General features: G+C 42.6%; 2 protein-coding genes across 2 annotated transcripts in view; one reads left to right on the top strand and one right to left on the bottom strand.

Moving 5' to 3' along the window:
- Positions 1-375: 375 nt before the first annotated feature.
- Positions 376-2705, bottom strand: LOC139295983 (tripartite motif-containing protein 16-like). The gene has a single exon (XM_070918215.1). The coding sequence runs from the start codon at positions 2703-2705 to the stop codon at positions 1032-1034; it is 1674 nt and encodes a 557-aa protein (XP_070774316.1). The 3' UTR covers positions 376-1031.
- Positions 2706-9988: 7283 nt separating this feature from the next.
- Positions 9989-18885, top strand: part of efr3a (EFR3 homolog A (S. cerevisiae)) — a 97868-nt gene continuing 88971 nt past the window's right edge. The window contains exons 1-2 of the mRNA XM_070918582.1: positions 9989-10024; positions 10261-10404. Of these exons, the coding sequence (XP_070774683.1) occupies positions 10395-10404 (10 nt within the window). The 5' untranslated portion in view covers positions 9989-10024; positions 10261-10394. The remainder of the gene's footprint in view (positions 10025-10260; positions 10405-18885) is intronic.

The following is an 18885-nucleotide window of genomic DNA, read 5'->3' as shown; positions in this document are numbered from 1 at the left end:
ACACACCATCACTCTCCATTAAGAGATTCTTTACGATTGGAGACTTCCTCGTCCTCGTCCTCCTCTTCACAGTCCTCCTCCTCCAGTTCACACAGGTTGTGGTCATTGTGTCTCACGTACCAGTGTGTACACAACTGAGAAAAAGTGTATTTCTAATAATGATGATACTGATGATGTACTTTTTACTATTATTATAGTTTCTATTGTTGTTATTATTTATTAGGAAATAATAGAATCTTTGTTACTTAAGCTTATCTGTATTTCTTTTTTTCGGTCTCTTGCCTCGTCATGTCTCATGTGTCTCCCTGTTCATCACTAGTCTTGCACTTTCAAAAAGAATTTGTATGACACCCTGGAATGAAGACCAGAAGAAAGTACTTTGTCCATGTTTGTTTATTCATGATGTAAACCTTCAGTTTGTTCACACATCCCATCAGTAAAGTCTGTCCAATGATTTCATGTACAGATTCACTTCATCCACACAATCAGTTTGTTTGACCAGAATCTCAGCTATGAAAAAGAAAATAATCAATGATGTCCTTATTGATTATGATCATGATGATTACAGTTTTATAACAACTCATAGTCCTTCATTTATATGTGGACAACAACAACATTTATCTTCGACACAGGAAGGTCTGGAGCTTTCTCTCTTGAGACACATGCAGTGGAAGAGAAACAACAACATACAAATACATCAATACAAATATTCAACACACATTTAGAGTCAGAGAAGTTCACATTTTCCTGCAGAGAAACGTCAGTTCAGGTCAACAGAAATCATCATGAGCAGTGATAGCCTCCATGGCTAAACAGACACAGGAAGGAGCGCCACCTAAAGAAACTCAGACATTTACAGAACAACTAATGAGAAGATGGCAAAGTACCACCCATAATGTTTGATTGACAGGTGATCTCTGTGCAGTGAAGAAATGCCACAACAATCAGCTCTCAGCAACAAACAAGGAGACAAAATAAGTTCAAGAGTTAAAAGGCAGAATTTAACAAACTGTCCCTGAAATGACTTCTGACTATTTGACTTTATAGAACTCAGCAGTGTCTCCAAAATCTGAAAACCGAAGTCCAGCATAGAGAGGCTGAGTGAATGTGGTCTGGACTCTGTGGAAGAGAGTCATGGTTTCAGAGATGCTGTAGAAGGACAGAATACCTGCACTGTGATCCAGGTACACTCCTACTCTGGAGGACCGAGGACCTGAGACGGGAGTTTGGACTCTGTTGTACCAAAAGTTATAACTGTTTGTGTCACATCTTAACGCCCAAGATTTATCATTGTGTCCAAATATACATTCATCTGACCTCCCTGCTCTTCTGATATTCTTGTATGCGACTGCTACATAAACTCCTGTCCCGCTCCACTCCACCTCCCAGTAACAACGTCCAGTCAGACTCTCTCTACTCAGGACCTGACAATATCCAGTGAACTTGTCTTGGTGACTAGAATAAGACTGTTGTTTTCTCATTGCTGTTGCTTTTCTGTTCCCCTCAGATAATAACAGCTTTGTGTTTGCTGTGTTTGGATCCAGTGTGATTTCACGTGAATATTTTAAGAACTCAGCTCTGGTCTTGGACTCTGGTTGTGGCAGTGAAACATCCACTTCAGTCACTCTCAGTGAGATGTTTGTCCTCTTCTCTCTCAGAACTTTCTGTAGTTGATCTCTGACTTCTGACAGAGCCGCTGTCACATCCTCAAAGTATCTCAGAGGACGGATATTGATGCTGGATGAGTCTGTAGACTCTCTGACTCGTGACAGGGAGGGGTAGTTGTGTAGAAAGTGGTTGTGATCCTCTGTGTGTGAGAGCTGCTTCAGCTCTGCGTCTTTCCTCTTCAGCTCAGTGACCTCCTGCTGCAGCTTCTCTTGAAGCTCTTTGACTCGACTCACTTCAGTTTCCTGCTTGGATCTGACCTGCTGCTCCACATCAGAGCTTCTTTTCTGGATGAGACGGATCAGCTCAGTGAAGATCTTCTGGCCATCCTCCACTGCTTTATCAGCAGAGCGATTGATAGCCTCCACCTCCTGTTGAAGCAGCTTCACATCTTTCTCTCTGTCCTGGATTCTCTGCTGGATGTTTTGTCGACTCACCTCGAGCTCTCTCTGCCTCTCAGTCCTTTCTGCTGCAGCTGAGACTGTGTCGTGGCCTTTATGTTCATCCACAGAGCAGAGATAACAGATACACTGCTGATCAGTACGGCAGAACATCTTCATCACCTCATCATGACGAGAGCAGATGTTCTCCTGGAGCTTCTCGGAGGGCTCCACCAGCTTGTGTTTCTTTAATGGAGGTGATTCATAATGAGGCTGAAGGTGTTCCTCACAGAAAGAGGCCAGACATTGCAGACAGGACTTGAGGGCTTTCAGTTTTCTCCCAGTGCAGAAATCACAGGCCACATCTTCAGGTCCAGCATAGCCGTGATCAGCAGGAGCAGCTTGGAGTCCATTCTTCTTCAGTTCCTCCACTAAAACTGCTAACATGGTGTTTTTCACCAGGACAGGCCTCGGTGTGAAGGTCTGCCTACACTGAGGGCAGCTGTGGGTTTTCTTCTTGTCCTCTTCATCCCAGAAGCTTTTAATACAGCTCATGCAGTAGCTGTGTCCACAGGGAATAGTCACCGGATCCTTCAGTAGATCCAGACAGATCGAACAAGAGAAGGTTTCCCGGTCCAGCTGAACTCCTTTCTGCGCCATTTCACCTCTCAGTCGCAGCGACTGTCTGAGTTTCACTTTCTTAGAAGTGAAAGTAGTTTGAGCTCTGATCTAAACAGCATGTGTCTCTGCAGTGAATGGGCCCGTCAGCTCCGTCACTTCACCACCATGTTGGCTCCACCCGTCTTCAAACTGTAGATCTGAAGGGGAGGGAACAAGGACATATATGGACAGAGTGGAGCTCGCTGTGTTTGAGAGGAGGAAGAGGAGGGAGGGCTTATCAAGCTCTGACTCAGTCCAGGAAGAGGAGCGGTTTGAGATGATTATACCAAGGCAACGTGGTTCATTTCACAATAACATACAAACAACAAAATTCAAAAATGTTTCTTGTGAAACCTGCAGGGTGGACACTGGAAATAATGCATCACATCATCCACATCATAAAAGAAGCACTTCTGACTTTGACAAAAATGCATTTAAGTTTGTTGAACGGAAACTAACTTCATCATTAGATCACAAACACTACAAGTTAATGAAGGACAAGAGAAGCTGTGTGTTTTCATTGTTGATAGCCAAAGTCTTAAACTATTTAATGAACCCAATACTGCAGAATTCCGATTATTCACACTGTTTTTACTGAATCTTCTATTCTTTCCCATCTTCCCTGTTTCTGAAAATGTCCTCACTGCAGAATATCTGATCTTGCAGTTTCAGGTACACTTTCTCTCCGCTTTCATTCCTGCAAACCTCCCGTCTCACCTTGATCTAAACGCTGCTATTCTTAGCTGTCTGATGGAGAGCAGGGCCCACAGCAGAGAGACAGGTGCTGCGACACCTTTCACATCTGACGGAAATGACAGCTTGAACACTGAGTGCAGAACAGTTTTGTTCTCTGTCATTAATTTTTTACAGCTGAAACTTCTTGCTAAGTGTTAGCAGTTGAAGCTAGGCTGCAGAATGAGACCCACTGCAAATGATTTAAAGCTAACACAACTGAGAGAGTAGAAGTTTAGATGGAAAAGTTTCTTTAGTCAAGTTTTAAATACAATGTGCTCATGGTGCCAAAATCACAGAAAATCTTCATCAACTCTGCAGCTTTTCAGCCTCTTTTAGTTAGTTGTTTTGGTTTTGTGGTACATTTACTGTCTGCTTTGGTGTCTGTGTTTCCTGGCACCTGATTTCATCAAACCCACTATACACTACCTGCTCAGCAGACACAGTTAGAGACCAGCTGCTGAACATAGAGGAACATTTAGCAGCTAAACAGCCAGTTATTTTTCTCAGGATGCAGTTCCTCAAATGGCCACTAGACACAGATTCTAAAAAAACCCTGATCATATTTCTATAAGATATAAGATATAACTTCTTCTTCATCTTCAAATACAAAGTCAGTTGAGATTTTCCAACTCAAGTGAGAGGAAATGGTGGGGGGGGGGGGGGGGGGGTATACAAGTGTACCTTTGAACATAAAAAATATGTCAATTAGAGCTTTTCATTAGTATCTTTGGGACTTTGGGTTGAATGACACAAGACATTCAAAGACGTTACCTTGGGCTCTAGAAGTATTTTTTTTTACATTTCATAGATTATACGATTAATCAGAAAAATAATAAACTCCTTAGTCTTGTGATACTGCAGAATCAGTCATAGTACTATTGGCAAAAGAGCCTCAGCAAAGAAGAGGCAACAACACCCAAACTCACTCATACAGACAAGTTTCTGGATGACTGGTACATATATATATATATACCAGACATACATTATATATAATAGTAGGGAGGTCAGAGGCCAAGGTGCCATTTTAAAACCCCAACTGAGAGCATCAATATTAAAGTGGAGGAAGACTGAAACCCTGAGAAACTACGGTACCATCACGTACCGGAAAGGGCCAGATACATACGACCTCAGAGCTACGATCACCACCTAGCAGCAGCAAGAAATACTAGTTTTCATCTTACTGCTTTACAATAGTTACTACAGTCTGTGCCATAATCACAAACATCAATGTCCCTAAATTCATAAATTTGGCTTCCGAGTGCCCCCCAAAATGTATAACTTAAAACTGTATTTACATCCTCAACATTTTTCATAGTGAACCCTAATCCCCAAATTTTACTTGGGGTCTCCAAAATTGGACTTTTTAAAATCATGAAAGTTTCTCTAGTGCCCTAAAAACGTTTCCCCAGAAGTTCATGTAAAACCTCCTGATTTGTGTCATTTGTCATGATCCAAAAATGTTTAGCTGTGCGGAGGTGAGACAGTAAACCTCTTTATCGGGCCCTCTTTTTACAGCCTTCACACAACTGTTTGTCACTTTTCATGTGAACAAACGAGTGCAACACTATGAATGTTTTGAGAAAGTGTTCACTTATCCCCATATTTAAAGGATTACCTCAGCTCTCCTCTTCATGATGGCACTGTGGCCGATCAGAGCAGCTATAAACACTTGTTTTCAGACAGTCGGGTACTACTTAAGACTACTTTTTGAGGATACCCGGCCGTCAGACTATGGCACATCCACACTAAGCTCATTTTGGAAACTGCATTTACAATTTGTGTCCACACAAAGATGTCCGTCTACACTGAATCCCCTAAACTACAAGAAAAGGGCTAAATCAGTAATGAATAGTTTGGTGGCTAAGGGGCCGTACTCAGCCGTTAAATTCCCCTCAGCATAGCTCTACATAACAAACACATAAGGGTTATAAAACATATTGATCCGAACTCTGGCACCACGGGCCTGTCCATCCTAACCGCCCGCCTCCTCCAGGCTCGATGTCAAACATCCGTCCGAGTTGATCTGGTGTTTGTCGGACGCTGAGGATGTTTCACTGGAGGTTAAACTCCAGCGGTCGCTCCTTTCATGACTCTGCTGCGGCTCTCTGCAGGCGTCTGTCTTCCACCCACGCAACCCTTTGAGGTGCAGTCTGAGGCTTTCCACAGTACTTCTCACCTGCACCTCTGGGCACTGCAGAGAGGAGTGTGTGTGGAGAGAGATTTACAAAGTGAGAGACGGATTGATTTCGTCTTACGTATGTGTTTGCTATAAAACACACACTCTTCTGGTCCCTTTTATGCGAAGGATGTTTAACAAGTAAACATTTAAAGCAAACGTGTGTAATCTTGACTGTTCAAAGCAAAGAGAGTGTTATTTCAAACTATGGCTGTATGAAGTGTTTTAATAAAGGAGTAGTAGTTTAAAGGAAGTATTTATTTTACTTACCTGTTTCTTTTACAAAGCTTTTCATCACATTCAGTGGATTGATTGTACAATATGAGTAAAAATTTCAGTGTTGAACGTAGTAAAAGTGAATCTTCTTCCCTCACTTCAAAGAGATATTTCAGTTTGAATGTACAATGAATGATGAACTCATGAACTGTTTACCTTAATTACTGGACGTCTACTCGTGGTTTTCCAATCCTAGTAACTTAAAAACCACGAGACCTAAGACCACCACCTGAACTACACTGGATCAACAACATTTGATCTGGCTGGCTTTGGTGCTCACCCCCACAACGTCAGTGGCCTTGGCCTGGACAACAACGCCTCCAAATGAAATGACAAAACAGGTCGATTGTCATTTCCAGAACCGTCTGGCAGACATCGGACATTGTTTGGCAGCGCAATCCAACGCCATTACATGGTACATATGATTCATGTGAGTGTTTTCGGACATGAAAAGGAGGGTCTGCTTCACTTTAGGCTTCAAGTGCTTGGTTAAAGGACAGGTTTTCAAGTCCGTCAGGTGCCCATGTGAACATTGACAGTTTTGGACACTGTGTTCTCAGTTTTCCCACCAGCTCACTTTAGTGGAAAAGCTGAATGATTTGCTTTGATTTTCAGCTTGGAAAAGCAGTTGGCCCTCAACAGCTAATAGTGATCAAGAGTCTGTCTGTTCATAGCTTCCACTCATCAACCAGTAAACTGGTTCTGACTTATTGCACCAAAACATCCCAAAGCAGCCAGACAATCAGCAGCCATCTTTTAGCTAATGAGAAAACTGTGACTGTCTGAACGTTTCATTGACTTCACCTGTTTGCTGATTGCAGTTGTCAATATTCTGCTGAGGGCCGGTGCGCACCGCCGCCTCGTCAACCGAAAGGACAATAAATATCAGGGAGTCTTTCTCCTCTCTGTGAGTCAGCAGAATCTCAGCCTGTCTTTGAGTGAGCTGACTTAACTCTCACTCTATCATTTCCTACTCATAGTACAAAATGATTAGAATTTAGCTTTCTGTGAAGAAGGTTGTCGATCATGAATAACTCAGACGCCTACAGCAAACAGCGGGCCGGCCGCGGCCGAGATTTCTGGCTGTTAAATGTGATATTTTCAGCTGCTCAGTGGTTTCAGTTTGATGTCAACTGAAATGTTAAAAATGGCCGTTTGGACTCGACCGGTTAACAGTTAATCAAGCAAACCCGAGTGTTGACCTACTGTAACTCGTACCCAAATGAAAATGAAAATGAGAAGACGACTGAGCCTCTCTTAAAGACGCTAATGTTTTCACATGAATCACTGTGGTCTCATGTTGCATTAGCTGCTTTAGCCACACAGTCACATTTCTGAGGAGATGCGTGTTGGCTCAAGGTTTAGCTCTGCGGGCGACGTGAGTAGACTCTGTTGCCGTGGGCAACTGGGCGTAACCCTCTGACTCACACAACTTTAAATCCACATTTACCACTTCCTGTGGTTTGGGAGACCACAGGGAAAATGTACTTTAGCAGCTTCAGAGCAACCTGCTGTTAGAGGACACCGGGCATCCCTGTTAGTAGTAATGTAATAATAACATCGATTTTAAAACATTCTGGCCCTTCAGCTCATCAAATCAACCTTCACTCCCTAACTGATATTCCATTGGTTTAAATTTTGAATGATCCCCCCCATGTGTTGGGTCCTGCCCCTACATCCTGTTTCAACAGTGAGTGCATCACATGAGGTGAGTGAAACACCTCCCTGGTTAAATAATGTTAATGTTGCTAAAATCAAGCCTCTGTGTTCCTGTCTGATGGGTGACAGTGAAGTGATGCTCACTGCTGTGTGACTGCCCCCCCGCCCCCCCGATTCACCTCTGTCACACTGTACAGTTGTGACATGTGGACGTCCCTGCATTAGAGTAATTACACAAACAGGATCTTTTTTTATGTCTTCATTTATTTTTTGGCAGCCACGGGTGCGGCTGGATGCTGTCAGTCACTCGGCATGCCATCTGTGGGGCCAAAGCCTTTAATCACCTCTATAAGTCCATCGGACGGCCCAGCAAAGGTCCTTAAGAGCTTAAAGAGCACAACCGGCACACTTTCACACACGTTTACACATCAGCTCTGAGAGATATTTTTAGTTAAGCTTTGATAATTACCGTCTGTTGGACAGTTTTGGTCTCACTGGAGATCTTAATGACAGCATATTCTCTGGTGCCATCATTAGTGATGCTGCAGGCTCGTTTGTTTTCTCCTTCGGACTAAATATGTGCACATGCGTGTGACACAATCCAGAGCCATGAGAGCGTGCACATTTAGCACGAGTGGCCTCACCGTGGCACTCGTGAACTACAGGAGACCACTGTGGCGAGACGGACGGCTACAGAGTGATCAGGAGTGACAACACCGTAAAATAAAATAGTTAATGCTTGATGCCATGACTTCCTAACATCCCCCCTGAACATCTGAATAAATATCAACTAAATGAGTCTATTACTGTAGCTCAGTATTGTAGCAAAGCCCTTCACGGCAGGCAAAGAGACAGTTAAAACTATACCAAATGGCCAAAAGTACATGGACGCATACTTTAGTGTACTTTTGGTCGGGGGCTGTTTTTTATGGTTTGGTATTTTTAATATGGTGCAGACAAAATTAAGAATTGGAAGATGAAATTTGGGCTCTGTATTAACTTTCTGATATTATTATATATTTCTATATACGTTTGTACATAATAAATAAAAACATGTTGAACACGTAACATATTTTCTCACTCCTAGTGGTATCTCTCCATGCAGACAGTTCTGGTTTTATCGTCCAGCTCTTGAGATTTCTGTCTCTGAGATTTCAGCAACGGAGGTGAACAGGATTTAACTTGCACTGCTTAAACCGTTGAAAAATCCCATTCATAAATTCAACATCTGTCTTCCGAAGCAATGTCCCTGTTACTCTGGATAACACTGAGAGTGCTTCTTAATGGCTCTTGAAGGTACTGTCACGTCAGCCCACGCTCAGCCCCTGGAGAAGGATGTGATGTCGTGGTTCCGGTGTGACACATCACTACAGCGATCACGTCTTCATCAGTGTTTCTATCGGTCGACTGTGTGAATTCACAGTTCACAGCTGAACAAAGGTGAACTCTGACTTGCGAGATCACCAGAGCAGGCCAAGAGGTCGCATTCAAACAAGAAATGCATCCTTGAATTTGTCAGTTTAGGGGCCTAAGAACTGGGGCAACAACCATGGACCGCAGCATCCCCAGTTGGGGTCCGTCCAGGGACCGCTGTAGCATGTAATTCCCCATCTCTCGCTCTCTCTCCTCTCATTTCCTGTCATCTCTCCTCCATCAGCTCTCTAATAATGACAACCCCCCCCCCCACCCAGACGGTCCAGCCGGTTTCCACTGAAGTGAATAAGAGAGGGAGCGAATATTTACAGGACGAAAGTGTGACGTGTCCGTACCTTGAGCTCTTATTTTTGTAATTTGGGTGACTCTTTAATAGATGACAAAAGAATGAAAAACTATTTTCAATCCATGCACATGTGTTTTGCACACATGCTCATTTGTGCCCACAGACTGAGCCAATCAATTCACTGTTTATTACATAATACTGCTATATTAATACTGACAACACCAAGTATAATCATATTATATACTATGGTGGTGTACGCTGTAATAGTAGATGGCATCATGTTACTCTTACTTTAGGTGGCTCTGCCGGGTCTGTATGTGTAATGCTTGCCTTGTATGTTTTTACTTGAATTGCTCTGGTAATTTCTATACTTATCTTTATTTCATACACTTTATCTGTTCTTATTTCTGTCCTTGTGCTGCTGCAACATGTGACTTCAAATAAAGGATCCTCTTCTCTTAAACACGTGATAACTTCACACGTACCCTTTGAAAGGGAACTAAATTTAAAACATATCGGTGTGAAACATCACCCGCAGTGGACCTACTGATGCCGGACAGCACACCTCTCCGCGGGCAGCTATAATTAGCCGCCTCACCGCTCCTCCGGGGTCCCGGCGCGGTGAACCGTCGCGGGGGAGTTTTTGGAGCTGCTCCGCTGCAGCACACACTTCCGTGTTGTCTGTCACCGTAAAGCAGGAAGCACTGTGGTAATGTGTAGGAGTTAATCTGCCCTTCTGCTGTTTCCCTACAGGTATGTCCACCGGTTCAGCCCCCGAAATGTCTCGCTAATGTCTCCGCGTGTCTCCTCTGAACCCACCGCAGTGTTTGGACGTTACCGGGACGTTAACGTTAGCTTCTGCGGCTAATTGTTTACAGGATTGTTCGTTAGTGTCACGGCGGACAGCTTTAGCCTCTTAATGGGGCTTTATATCTTTGCTGTTCTGACTTGAACCGGCTGTTAAATGTGTCGTGTGAACTCATAAACAGGTGACTTGATGTTACAGAGTCGTCATTCCGACGCCAGGTGAAGTGAAGGAGCAGGAGAAGCTACATGGAGGCTAACTAACCCAGGACCAATCGCTGCTGAGTTTACAGAGGAACTGCGGCACATTAGCACCAGGATGCCAGCCGGTAAGCTGTGTGTGTGTGTGTGTGTGTGTGTGTGTGAGAGACAGTGGATGTGTGTTGACAAGTGTTGCGTTTAATGCCACAGTTTTGGCTAATTATAACAGGAACACGAGGACTGAAGTATAAAAAGTGGTGCGTTCACTGTCACTGCTTGTGTGTGTGGCATTTGAAGTCTTCTGTTGTCACCTGCAGCCTTGATCGATTAATCTGCAGAATGTTCTCTCTATTAATCGATGAGTCATTTGGTCCTTAATATGTCACGTAATGGTAAGACACGTACAAAGATGTTCAATTCAGAAGCAGGAATCAATACATTCTTGGCGTTTGTGCTTCAAAAAACAATGAGTCTCTTATTAAATGAGTTGCCAATTAATTCTGTAAGGGTTGTAAACATAAACTGTGGGAGTTGGCACGGCTAGCAGGCTAACAGCAGCAAGTTGTAAACTAGACAGCTTCTTATCAAAAACTTTATTGCCGTTACTGCACGCACTGCAGCCAATCAGCACCCCTCCCTCTCTGCTTCTGGTACATTAACGCGTGCATCTTGAACCGGGGGTCAGTCCTATCCCAGTTCTCAACTTGGCTGGACATTGGAGAGTCTTGTGATTTCACAGGTCAGAGTTCAGACGGACTGGTTTGTGGGAGGATCATCGTGTTCAGTGTGTGCGAGTTGGCACAGTGTGGGATGTTTTATTTTAAGAAATCTGGTCCTTTTGGTATATATGTTCTATCTCTCTGACTATGCAGTTAGATAAATAACAGACTTTCCATAAAGACAAGGGTACCCCGTCTGATGAAGAGGAGTGGCCTACCTTTGAGCTGTTCCACGTCGTCTCTACGGCTTCGCTGAACTTAAATGGGTAGCGAGACCGGCAGCGTGGCAAACCCTGATGCTTCTCTGGAGCAGTTTGCATTTAAAATCATCAGGTGAATATTGAGTTTTCATTGCTTTGGAGCAGCTGTTGACATTCTGTTCGTACTTCAGCTCGACTGACCTTTTGTTTAATCCTGAACACAGTGTCGTCTGTGAGGCTCTGACTAAACCCTGGGCTCAGGCTTAACATAACTGCAGACTGACTTGGAGTACCTGATTCCTCACAGTTCTTGGAATATCATTGAATTTGGGGAGGTGTGTTCCAGAGAGGGAACATACGTGGACTTGATAAACTCTGCAGAGAAGTCAGGGGGTCTCGGGGGGGAATCTAACAAATGGGTCATCTTTCCTGAATACACCAAAATGCTTTTTGCCCTTTTCTCACTTGTTCTCAGCATCGGATGGATTTGACTTCAGCAGAGGTTGAAATCATCTTGTTAACTTATTCTTTCATCAAATAGTTCCTCATTTAAATCTGGTATTTTTCAACCTGGGTTCTGTGTGACTCTGGGTAACTTCCACCTCCATCTCCACCTCCGTTGTCGTGCTTTCCAAATAAACTTTACAGAAAATAATTTAGGATGCCTGTGTCTGAGTCCGAACATTATTTAAATTAGGTCAGCCCCCTGGATTAGCTTATGTAGCTAACTGTACAGGGATCTCTCTCCAGAGCAACTTTTATATTTTCATTTATTTCTTTGCCGGACACTTTTCGTCCGAAATGAACTTAAATTGAACGTTATTTGTGTTGGAGCAGCTGTGGACCTTCTGCATGTCTTGCAAGCTTGACAGTATAACTACTGACCTTTTTATTTAATCCTTAACATGCACAAGGTCGGAGAGCCAAACCAGCTGCCTCACATGATGGCATACATCAGTAGTTAGTGGTGTCTTTTTCTCCCATATTCCCTGAATGCTGCACTGGATGAAATGAAAGGAGTGTAAGGAGAGGTGGTGGAACTGAACAACGTGATGAGTCTGGAGCTGAAACGATTGGCCAATTATTGACAAAATAATTTCCGACAAATAATTTGAAAATATTTTGATATCCAGTTAAACGTTAAGTTGTTTTTCAAGGAAAGGTTCCCTAGTTTCAACTTCTCAGATACGACAGATGATATTCAACTGAATGACAAAAGACATTTGATAAATTGCTTCAGTGATTTGTGATGGGATCTTTTATACACCAAACTATCAGTTAATGATTATAATGAGAATGGGGGAAAACAAAGTTAGTTGCAGCCCTAGACGAGTTTACTGTTGATACTTAGCAGTTAGTCTGGACTTTATACTCCAACTTATGACCAAACCTGCAGTCAGCTGCTGTAGAAATCTGGAGTGCTTTAAAAAGCCTGGGGGCAGCTGTGGATACGGCTGCTGTATATGTTTACAGATCCTCTTTAATACAATTCAACATAAGAAGCATTATAATAATCAAACATTTTCTAAATCCTCCCATTCATTCATTCCTGTGTCCTGACTGTAACCTCTTTTTATCTTGAACACACGCCTAGTAGAGCATAGCGTAAATAAACAAGATACGAGGCTTCAGAAAGTACGTGTGTCTGACGGTGTTTCTATTTTGGGTAAGTTGGACTTTGGGTGCCCTCGTCGTTCTTCTCCTCCAGCAGCTGCGCTGGCAGGTAACCAGCTGCTGTTGAGAACGCTTCTCTTTTAAAAACCCAGTTGGCTGCTGAGACGCAAAGCAGGATGAGAAATCAGAGTCTGTGGCCCAAAAAGTCCCCCTCCAGACGGGCTCGTTATGTTGGGGAGCAGTCGTGGAGGTGGAGGTGGAGGAGGTGTTTCAGACTGCTGATGTGTCTGGATGTTGGTGTTTAAAGCTGCAGGTGGCGTCTGCAGCTTTAAGGACTCTGCAGCCCTGCGGGCCTCGTGTCTGCTCTGTAATTACTCCCCGTGGTAAACTGCTGATTACATTAGCGGTAATGTGACACCCTCAACATTGATCCCTGATGGGCCAATGCGACAGAATGGGGCAGTGTGCATGTATGTGTGTGTGTGTTTGTGTTTGAATATGTTAGCGATGAAGACAAATACACTGCAGACGGTATGATCTTTATTAGTTTCTGATCAGGTTGCAAAAGTCTGGAAAAGCACCAGATTCTCTTTGATTTGATCCTGAGGATCATTACTAGCTGTAAGCCCATTGTGTCTCAAGCTGAGATGCATTCACTTACTTCTGTTAACTCCATTTTATAATCTGCCTTCGCTAGACATCCCAGAATCACAAGTAGGACTGGGCAATATATCGAATTAATCTGATTAATTCAAAACCTCCAGTTTAAGTTTATAAGTAGATAGATTGATAAAATAGTTGTATCTCATTTATCGCTGTCGTTTAATTCTCCCTCCCTCTCACTAAGACACCCGCCTGTCAGCATAGGAAGCTCTTAAACACTTTAAAAACTGGAGCTTTCAATCATATCACTCGATCTTCCTCACCTGATGGATTTCGCCCTGTTGTCGTGGAAATGTTTCCATTTCATTGAGCACTTTGAGGACTTTCTCGTCCGTTCCTTTAAAAGTTGAGACTGATGATTCGTTCTTGATCTCTGAAACAAAAACTGTGCTGAATTAGGTGTTACAGCTTTCAGTTATTATTGCTAATTTTGTGTGTGTGTGTGTGTGTGTTGGACAGATCAAAGGAACATATAGCGTCCACTTTCAGTGATGAATTATAATCGTTTGAAGTGTGTTTGAGTCACACGGAGACAGAAAGTGGACGGACCTGCGTTGATTTGGAGTACTGCGTTTAGTGCAGCTGCTATTAATAATCGACACTGATTTCCTCTGTGTGTGTGTGTGTGTGTGATGCTCCATTTCGTAGTCTCACTCCTGGGTCTGTTGTGGTCTAGAGGCTCTCATTATCCTCAAAGTGTTAACCACCTCAATTAAGTCATTATGTAGGACAAACCCGCCGTCGCTGCCGTCACTCACACTCTCTGCTGCTGCTGCTCCTTTAGACTGAATGAACAGGCAAACCAGCACGTGGTTAGATATGCAGAGATAAATGGGCAGATGGAAGGATGCCTGCTGGGAAACACTGTTTTACTTTCCCAGTTATTGTGTTGAGACCTTTGTGTTTACTCACTTTGCAGAGAGGAATCTTCTTCCAGAGAAAAGCGGTGCACTGAAGGTGGACAGAAGCGATTTCTCTGTTTCCCAGTGGGACGCTCAGTCTGCAGAACTGTATAATTGGCAGTTAAAGTGACACTTTCTCATTTTCTGGAACTTCTTTTACCGTTCTTACAACAATGTGACTGTTGGATGTGCAGCTGTAGCCCCACATGATCAGCAGTGTTAACCAAGCTTTCTCATTACCAGCTATTTGAGAAACCGGTCACCCGAAGTGCGTTTGTTTTCCCCAAAGGAAATGAGGAAGAAGGCAGAGCTAAAGTAGTAGTAGTAGTAGTAGTAGTAAAACAGCAAAATAGGTATTAAAAAGGCAATCAAAAAAAGTAGTATTTTTAAATGACTTCAGTCAGCGATCAGAAGTTAAAAAAACTGGAGCTTTCAATCATATCACTCGATCTTCCTCACCTGATGGATTTTGCCCTGTTGTCGTGGAAATGTTTCCATTTCATTGAGCACTTTGAGGACTTTCTCGTCCGTTCCTTTAAAAGTTGAGACTGATGATTCGTTCTTGATCTCTGAAACAAAAACTGTGCACCGCAACAGTGTTAACCAGGCTAAAACACTTACACCTTTGAGGACAAAAAGTGGGATGTATTCAAGATCGACAAAGTGTTCACATCAGTTCATATGAGTCCAAAAGAGGAAAAGTCTGGGGTGGACTTTGGTAGACTCAACTTCAATCATTCACAGTCAGTTTTTTCTGTGCAAAGGAACGATGGCTGACTGCTGCTTATTGTTGTCAAAGTGCACAAAGATGGTGTCCAGTACATGTAGAAGATAAATTACACAAAATTAGCTCTTCTGCAGCAGTCCAATTACTGTTAATCAATTGTACAGATTTTTTGCTAATCACTCTAATTTGTTTAATACATTTGGATGGTATGTGTAGGAAATGAAGGTACTTTAAAACTCTTAACGCCTCATCGCAAATCTGAACACACAGACATGATACGCATCCGCTTTCTGCTGATATCGTTATATCCGATGTCCAAAACTCTGTGTAGAAGTGGAGAAATCACAGAAACAATATGCTTCTTTATAACTCAAAACTTGCCTTAGAATTATTATGTTTTTAAGTGTTCTTCGGTATCAAAGTAATCCAGTGAAACCTGTGTTTACATCAATGGGTACATTGCAAACAGGAACTGCTAACAGCTATTACAGCATACTTTTAATAGTGCCATTTTGCCAAAATGTAAACAAATATAGGCTAAAATAACAGGGCTCAAGTTGTAGTTGAAAGCATAACTCACTGAATCCACGGCCACAATGTATGTCCTGTTTAGAAACCAGTGGCTGCCTGAAACTGAAGGAAAAATTCACCCAAACATGTAAAACTGTGTAGCCTGGCTAAAAGTGATCAGTGGTCAAAACTAGCAGCTGATTTTTGGATTGGAAATGTGGCAGCGTTCAAGAACAATTGCCATAATAAAAAAAGTGGTTAAAAACTACAAATATAGGTACATTTGATGGACAGAACGTCATCCTGTTCCCCCTTCCACCTGCTGCTAAAAAGCACTCAATGGTTTATTTCTGTTTACGTCACGTGTGTGGAAGTGCTTTACATTTCCAGTTTGTGCCTAACTGGATCTGGACCACCTGCAGCGAGGTTTCTGTGTATTCCATGAGAACCCAGTCGCCCAGCATGCATCTGGATCCCAGGTGGAACTGGAGTGTTTGGGATGCAGAAGAAATCAAAGTCAATCAAACCCAGTGAGCCTGCGTTGTTTTGATGCTCCGCCGGCTAATTGTGTGTGTGGAGTCGGTTCCTGTGCTCTTAGGACGGTTCCTCCCTCAGTTGTTGGCTGTGATTTGTATGCACAGTGGAAGACGGTTTGTTCTGCAAAGGAGGATTTGGCCTAAATATAACTTCAAAGGAGACGCGCCTCCCTCTGTTTCCTCCGCCGGTCGCATCTTTGCAGAGAGAGGGAAGCTTTTATCTTTGTGTGCTTGTTGTGTGACGCTCAGCTTGCTGCTTTTCTGCACTTTTTGAAGGATTTCGCAGTTTTCCTCTGGCCTGGTTTGTAGTCAGATGTTTGCTTGTGTCTCTATCAACGTCAGACAGGTGTCGGCGCAGAGATGTCGAGCGGCAGGACTGTAACAGAACAACACCAGCATGTGAAATGGCTGAGCAGGAATTAACAGGTTTACTTCAGTCAGTACCTTCTTGTTTTTCATGCAGAAATGACTGTTGTTAACCTGCACGTTCAATTCTAACATACAAAGTATTTGTATGCAAATTATGATGAGAGGAAGTGAATGGAAGTTTTGACGGCTGTTTGGATCACTCGTAAACTAAATTAAAATAAGTTTTTAGGAATAGTTTCTCAAATGTTATGCATATCACTCATGCTACCAGTGTGACATGAATGGACTGATGAAATTTGGTCCAGACATTCAATAGTTGCTAGATATGTTAGTCTGGACCAAAGTGGTGGACCGACATCCCTAGAGCTAAGCTGTTAGCTTGTGGCTAAAAATCCCTAAAAATCCCTGATGAGACTGGTCATAATAGCGCATGTCTGGCCTTTAATATCACAATATATGTTCTTTTATCTATGATTTTGATTCAAAATAATGTGATGTTATTTAAGATTGAAAATGCCAACTTCAGCCATGTCAGTGGAGCCTGCTAACCTTCACTTGAGGGAACGACATGCTCGGAAAAACATTTAACAGGAACAGCTTTGTTCAGTCTATCTTCAAATCACCATATACTACGTACCGTACCATATACTGCACATCTTTTGCTGTTAATATAAACTATGCAGCCTCTTTGCTGCCTGTTTGTGCCGACTCATGCGGCACCTGCCGTTTTCACATATTCTTATAATAACTACAGCTCCCACAATGCCTTTCATCTCAGTATCATGTTTTAAATTTCTTCTGCTGCAGTTAAATGATCAGTTAGAAAAGCAAAGAGCGTCATATTTGAAAATGTCAGCTCATCCGCCCTCCTCTTCCTCAGCTCTGTGTATCATGCATTTGTTTTCAGAGCGCATGTTACTAACACAGTCGCATCCAGACACTCGCTGTGCGATCCCTCCGGCTCGGCAGCCTGTCCTTTTTTGGATGTGAGATGCTGTTTGTTAAGTCTGTGGAAAGAATGTCTGAACACGCTGGCAGGAGGGTTTCCCGCTGGCAGGAGGGAGAGCTCCAGCCAAAGTTGTTTCTTTATTTAGTTTTTGTCATTTATTGTATGATTATCAGGCACAGGGACAAATCTGCCAAGATTTAATCATTGAAAATGTTGGGACTGTGATAGCGCTGCTACAATGAGTCAATTAGTCGATTAGTCAGCAACTATGATGTGATAATTGATTAATTGTTTAAGTCATTTTTCTTTTCAGCCTCTCAGATATTTGCTAAGATATTCTGTGTTTCTCCGTTTTTGTATTATTATCAATTTAATAATCAATTTAATCTTTGTGTTTTTGTTGGCCGGACAAAACAAGATATTTTTCACTATTTCCTGACATTTTATAGACTGATTAATCGAGGAAAAATTGGGAGATTAATCAATAATGAAAATAATAGTATGCAATAATCAGTGCCGCCGTAGACTGTCTGTTTGGCTAAAATGTGGCCGTTTGTCTGTGAAGTCTGGCTGGTCACCACAGTGTGTTTTTTGGAGGGCAAACAAATCCAAATTCATTTATTGAAGGACAAAAACCACATGATGCTGTCGTTATGTGGCAACCTCACAAAGTGGCACATGTTCATGTGGAATAAAGCTTCAGTCATCCAGCCTGTAGGTCTCTCTCTTCCCTCAGTTGTGTCAGTAATTGATTTAAGAAAGAAAAGTCTTTTTAGATCAAATTCGATTTACTTTGTGATTGATTGTTGTGAGCTGCTGCAACAGAATAAAAGGTGTGGAACTCTTAACCAGTGGTCAAAAGGAAGTAGTGTGAGGAGAAAACAGAAACACAACCCACACAGTCATGAGCAGTTTTTGTAGTAATTCTTCCAGATTGTCTCATATGAAGTGTTTTTAATGAGAATGACGGGATAAGAACACAGATTAAAAACAAAACAAAAAACAAAACAATTCCAGCGAGTTAAAATCAAATCATTATTTTTTCGAAGCGTTTTTCACGGAGACTATGGATGAGTCCAGTGTTTGTTTTCAGCTCAGACAGACGCTAAAATTAGTGTCTGAGCTGCCTGATTATCGTGTGGCATGATAGTATCTGCTGCAGCCATCTGTGACGATTACACACACACGTTTGTGTTCTATACTTGTGAGGACCTTTTCTTTTTTTCCTTTTACATGTTGCTTTCTAAAACCCCTAAGACACCGACCTCGTTTGGTCTGGACCTTGGTCCGGTGAAAAAGAGGTGTTCTTGGTCCGGATTTGTTTCTAGTGTACAAACGTGTTTTTTGGATTGTTTGGATTTTTGGGTCAATTACAGGAAGTTCTGGCAGGCTGTCATCAGAAGCGGGAAAAAGAGAAAAC

This window comes from Enoplosus armatus, chromosome 14, assembly GCF_043641665.1.
Source record: "Enoplosus armatus isolate fEnoArm2 chromosome 14, fEnoArm2.hap1, whole genome shotgun sequence".
NCBI classification, from domain to species: domain Eukaryota; kingdom Metazoa; phylum Chordata; class Actinopteri; order Centrarchiformes; family Enoplosidae; genus Enoplosus; species Enoplosus armatus.
The sequence above is the reverse complement of the archived record's forward strand: the minus strand, read 5'-3'. Positions and strand labels throughout refer to the sequence as shown.

What these genes read in the sequence shown, in the direction of transcription:
- LOC139295983 (XM_070918215.1), bottom strand. Translation starts at nt 2,705, where the DNA reads ATGGCGCAGAAAGGAGTTCAGCTGGACCGGGAAACCTTCTCTTGTTCG.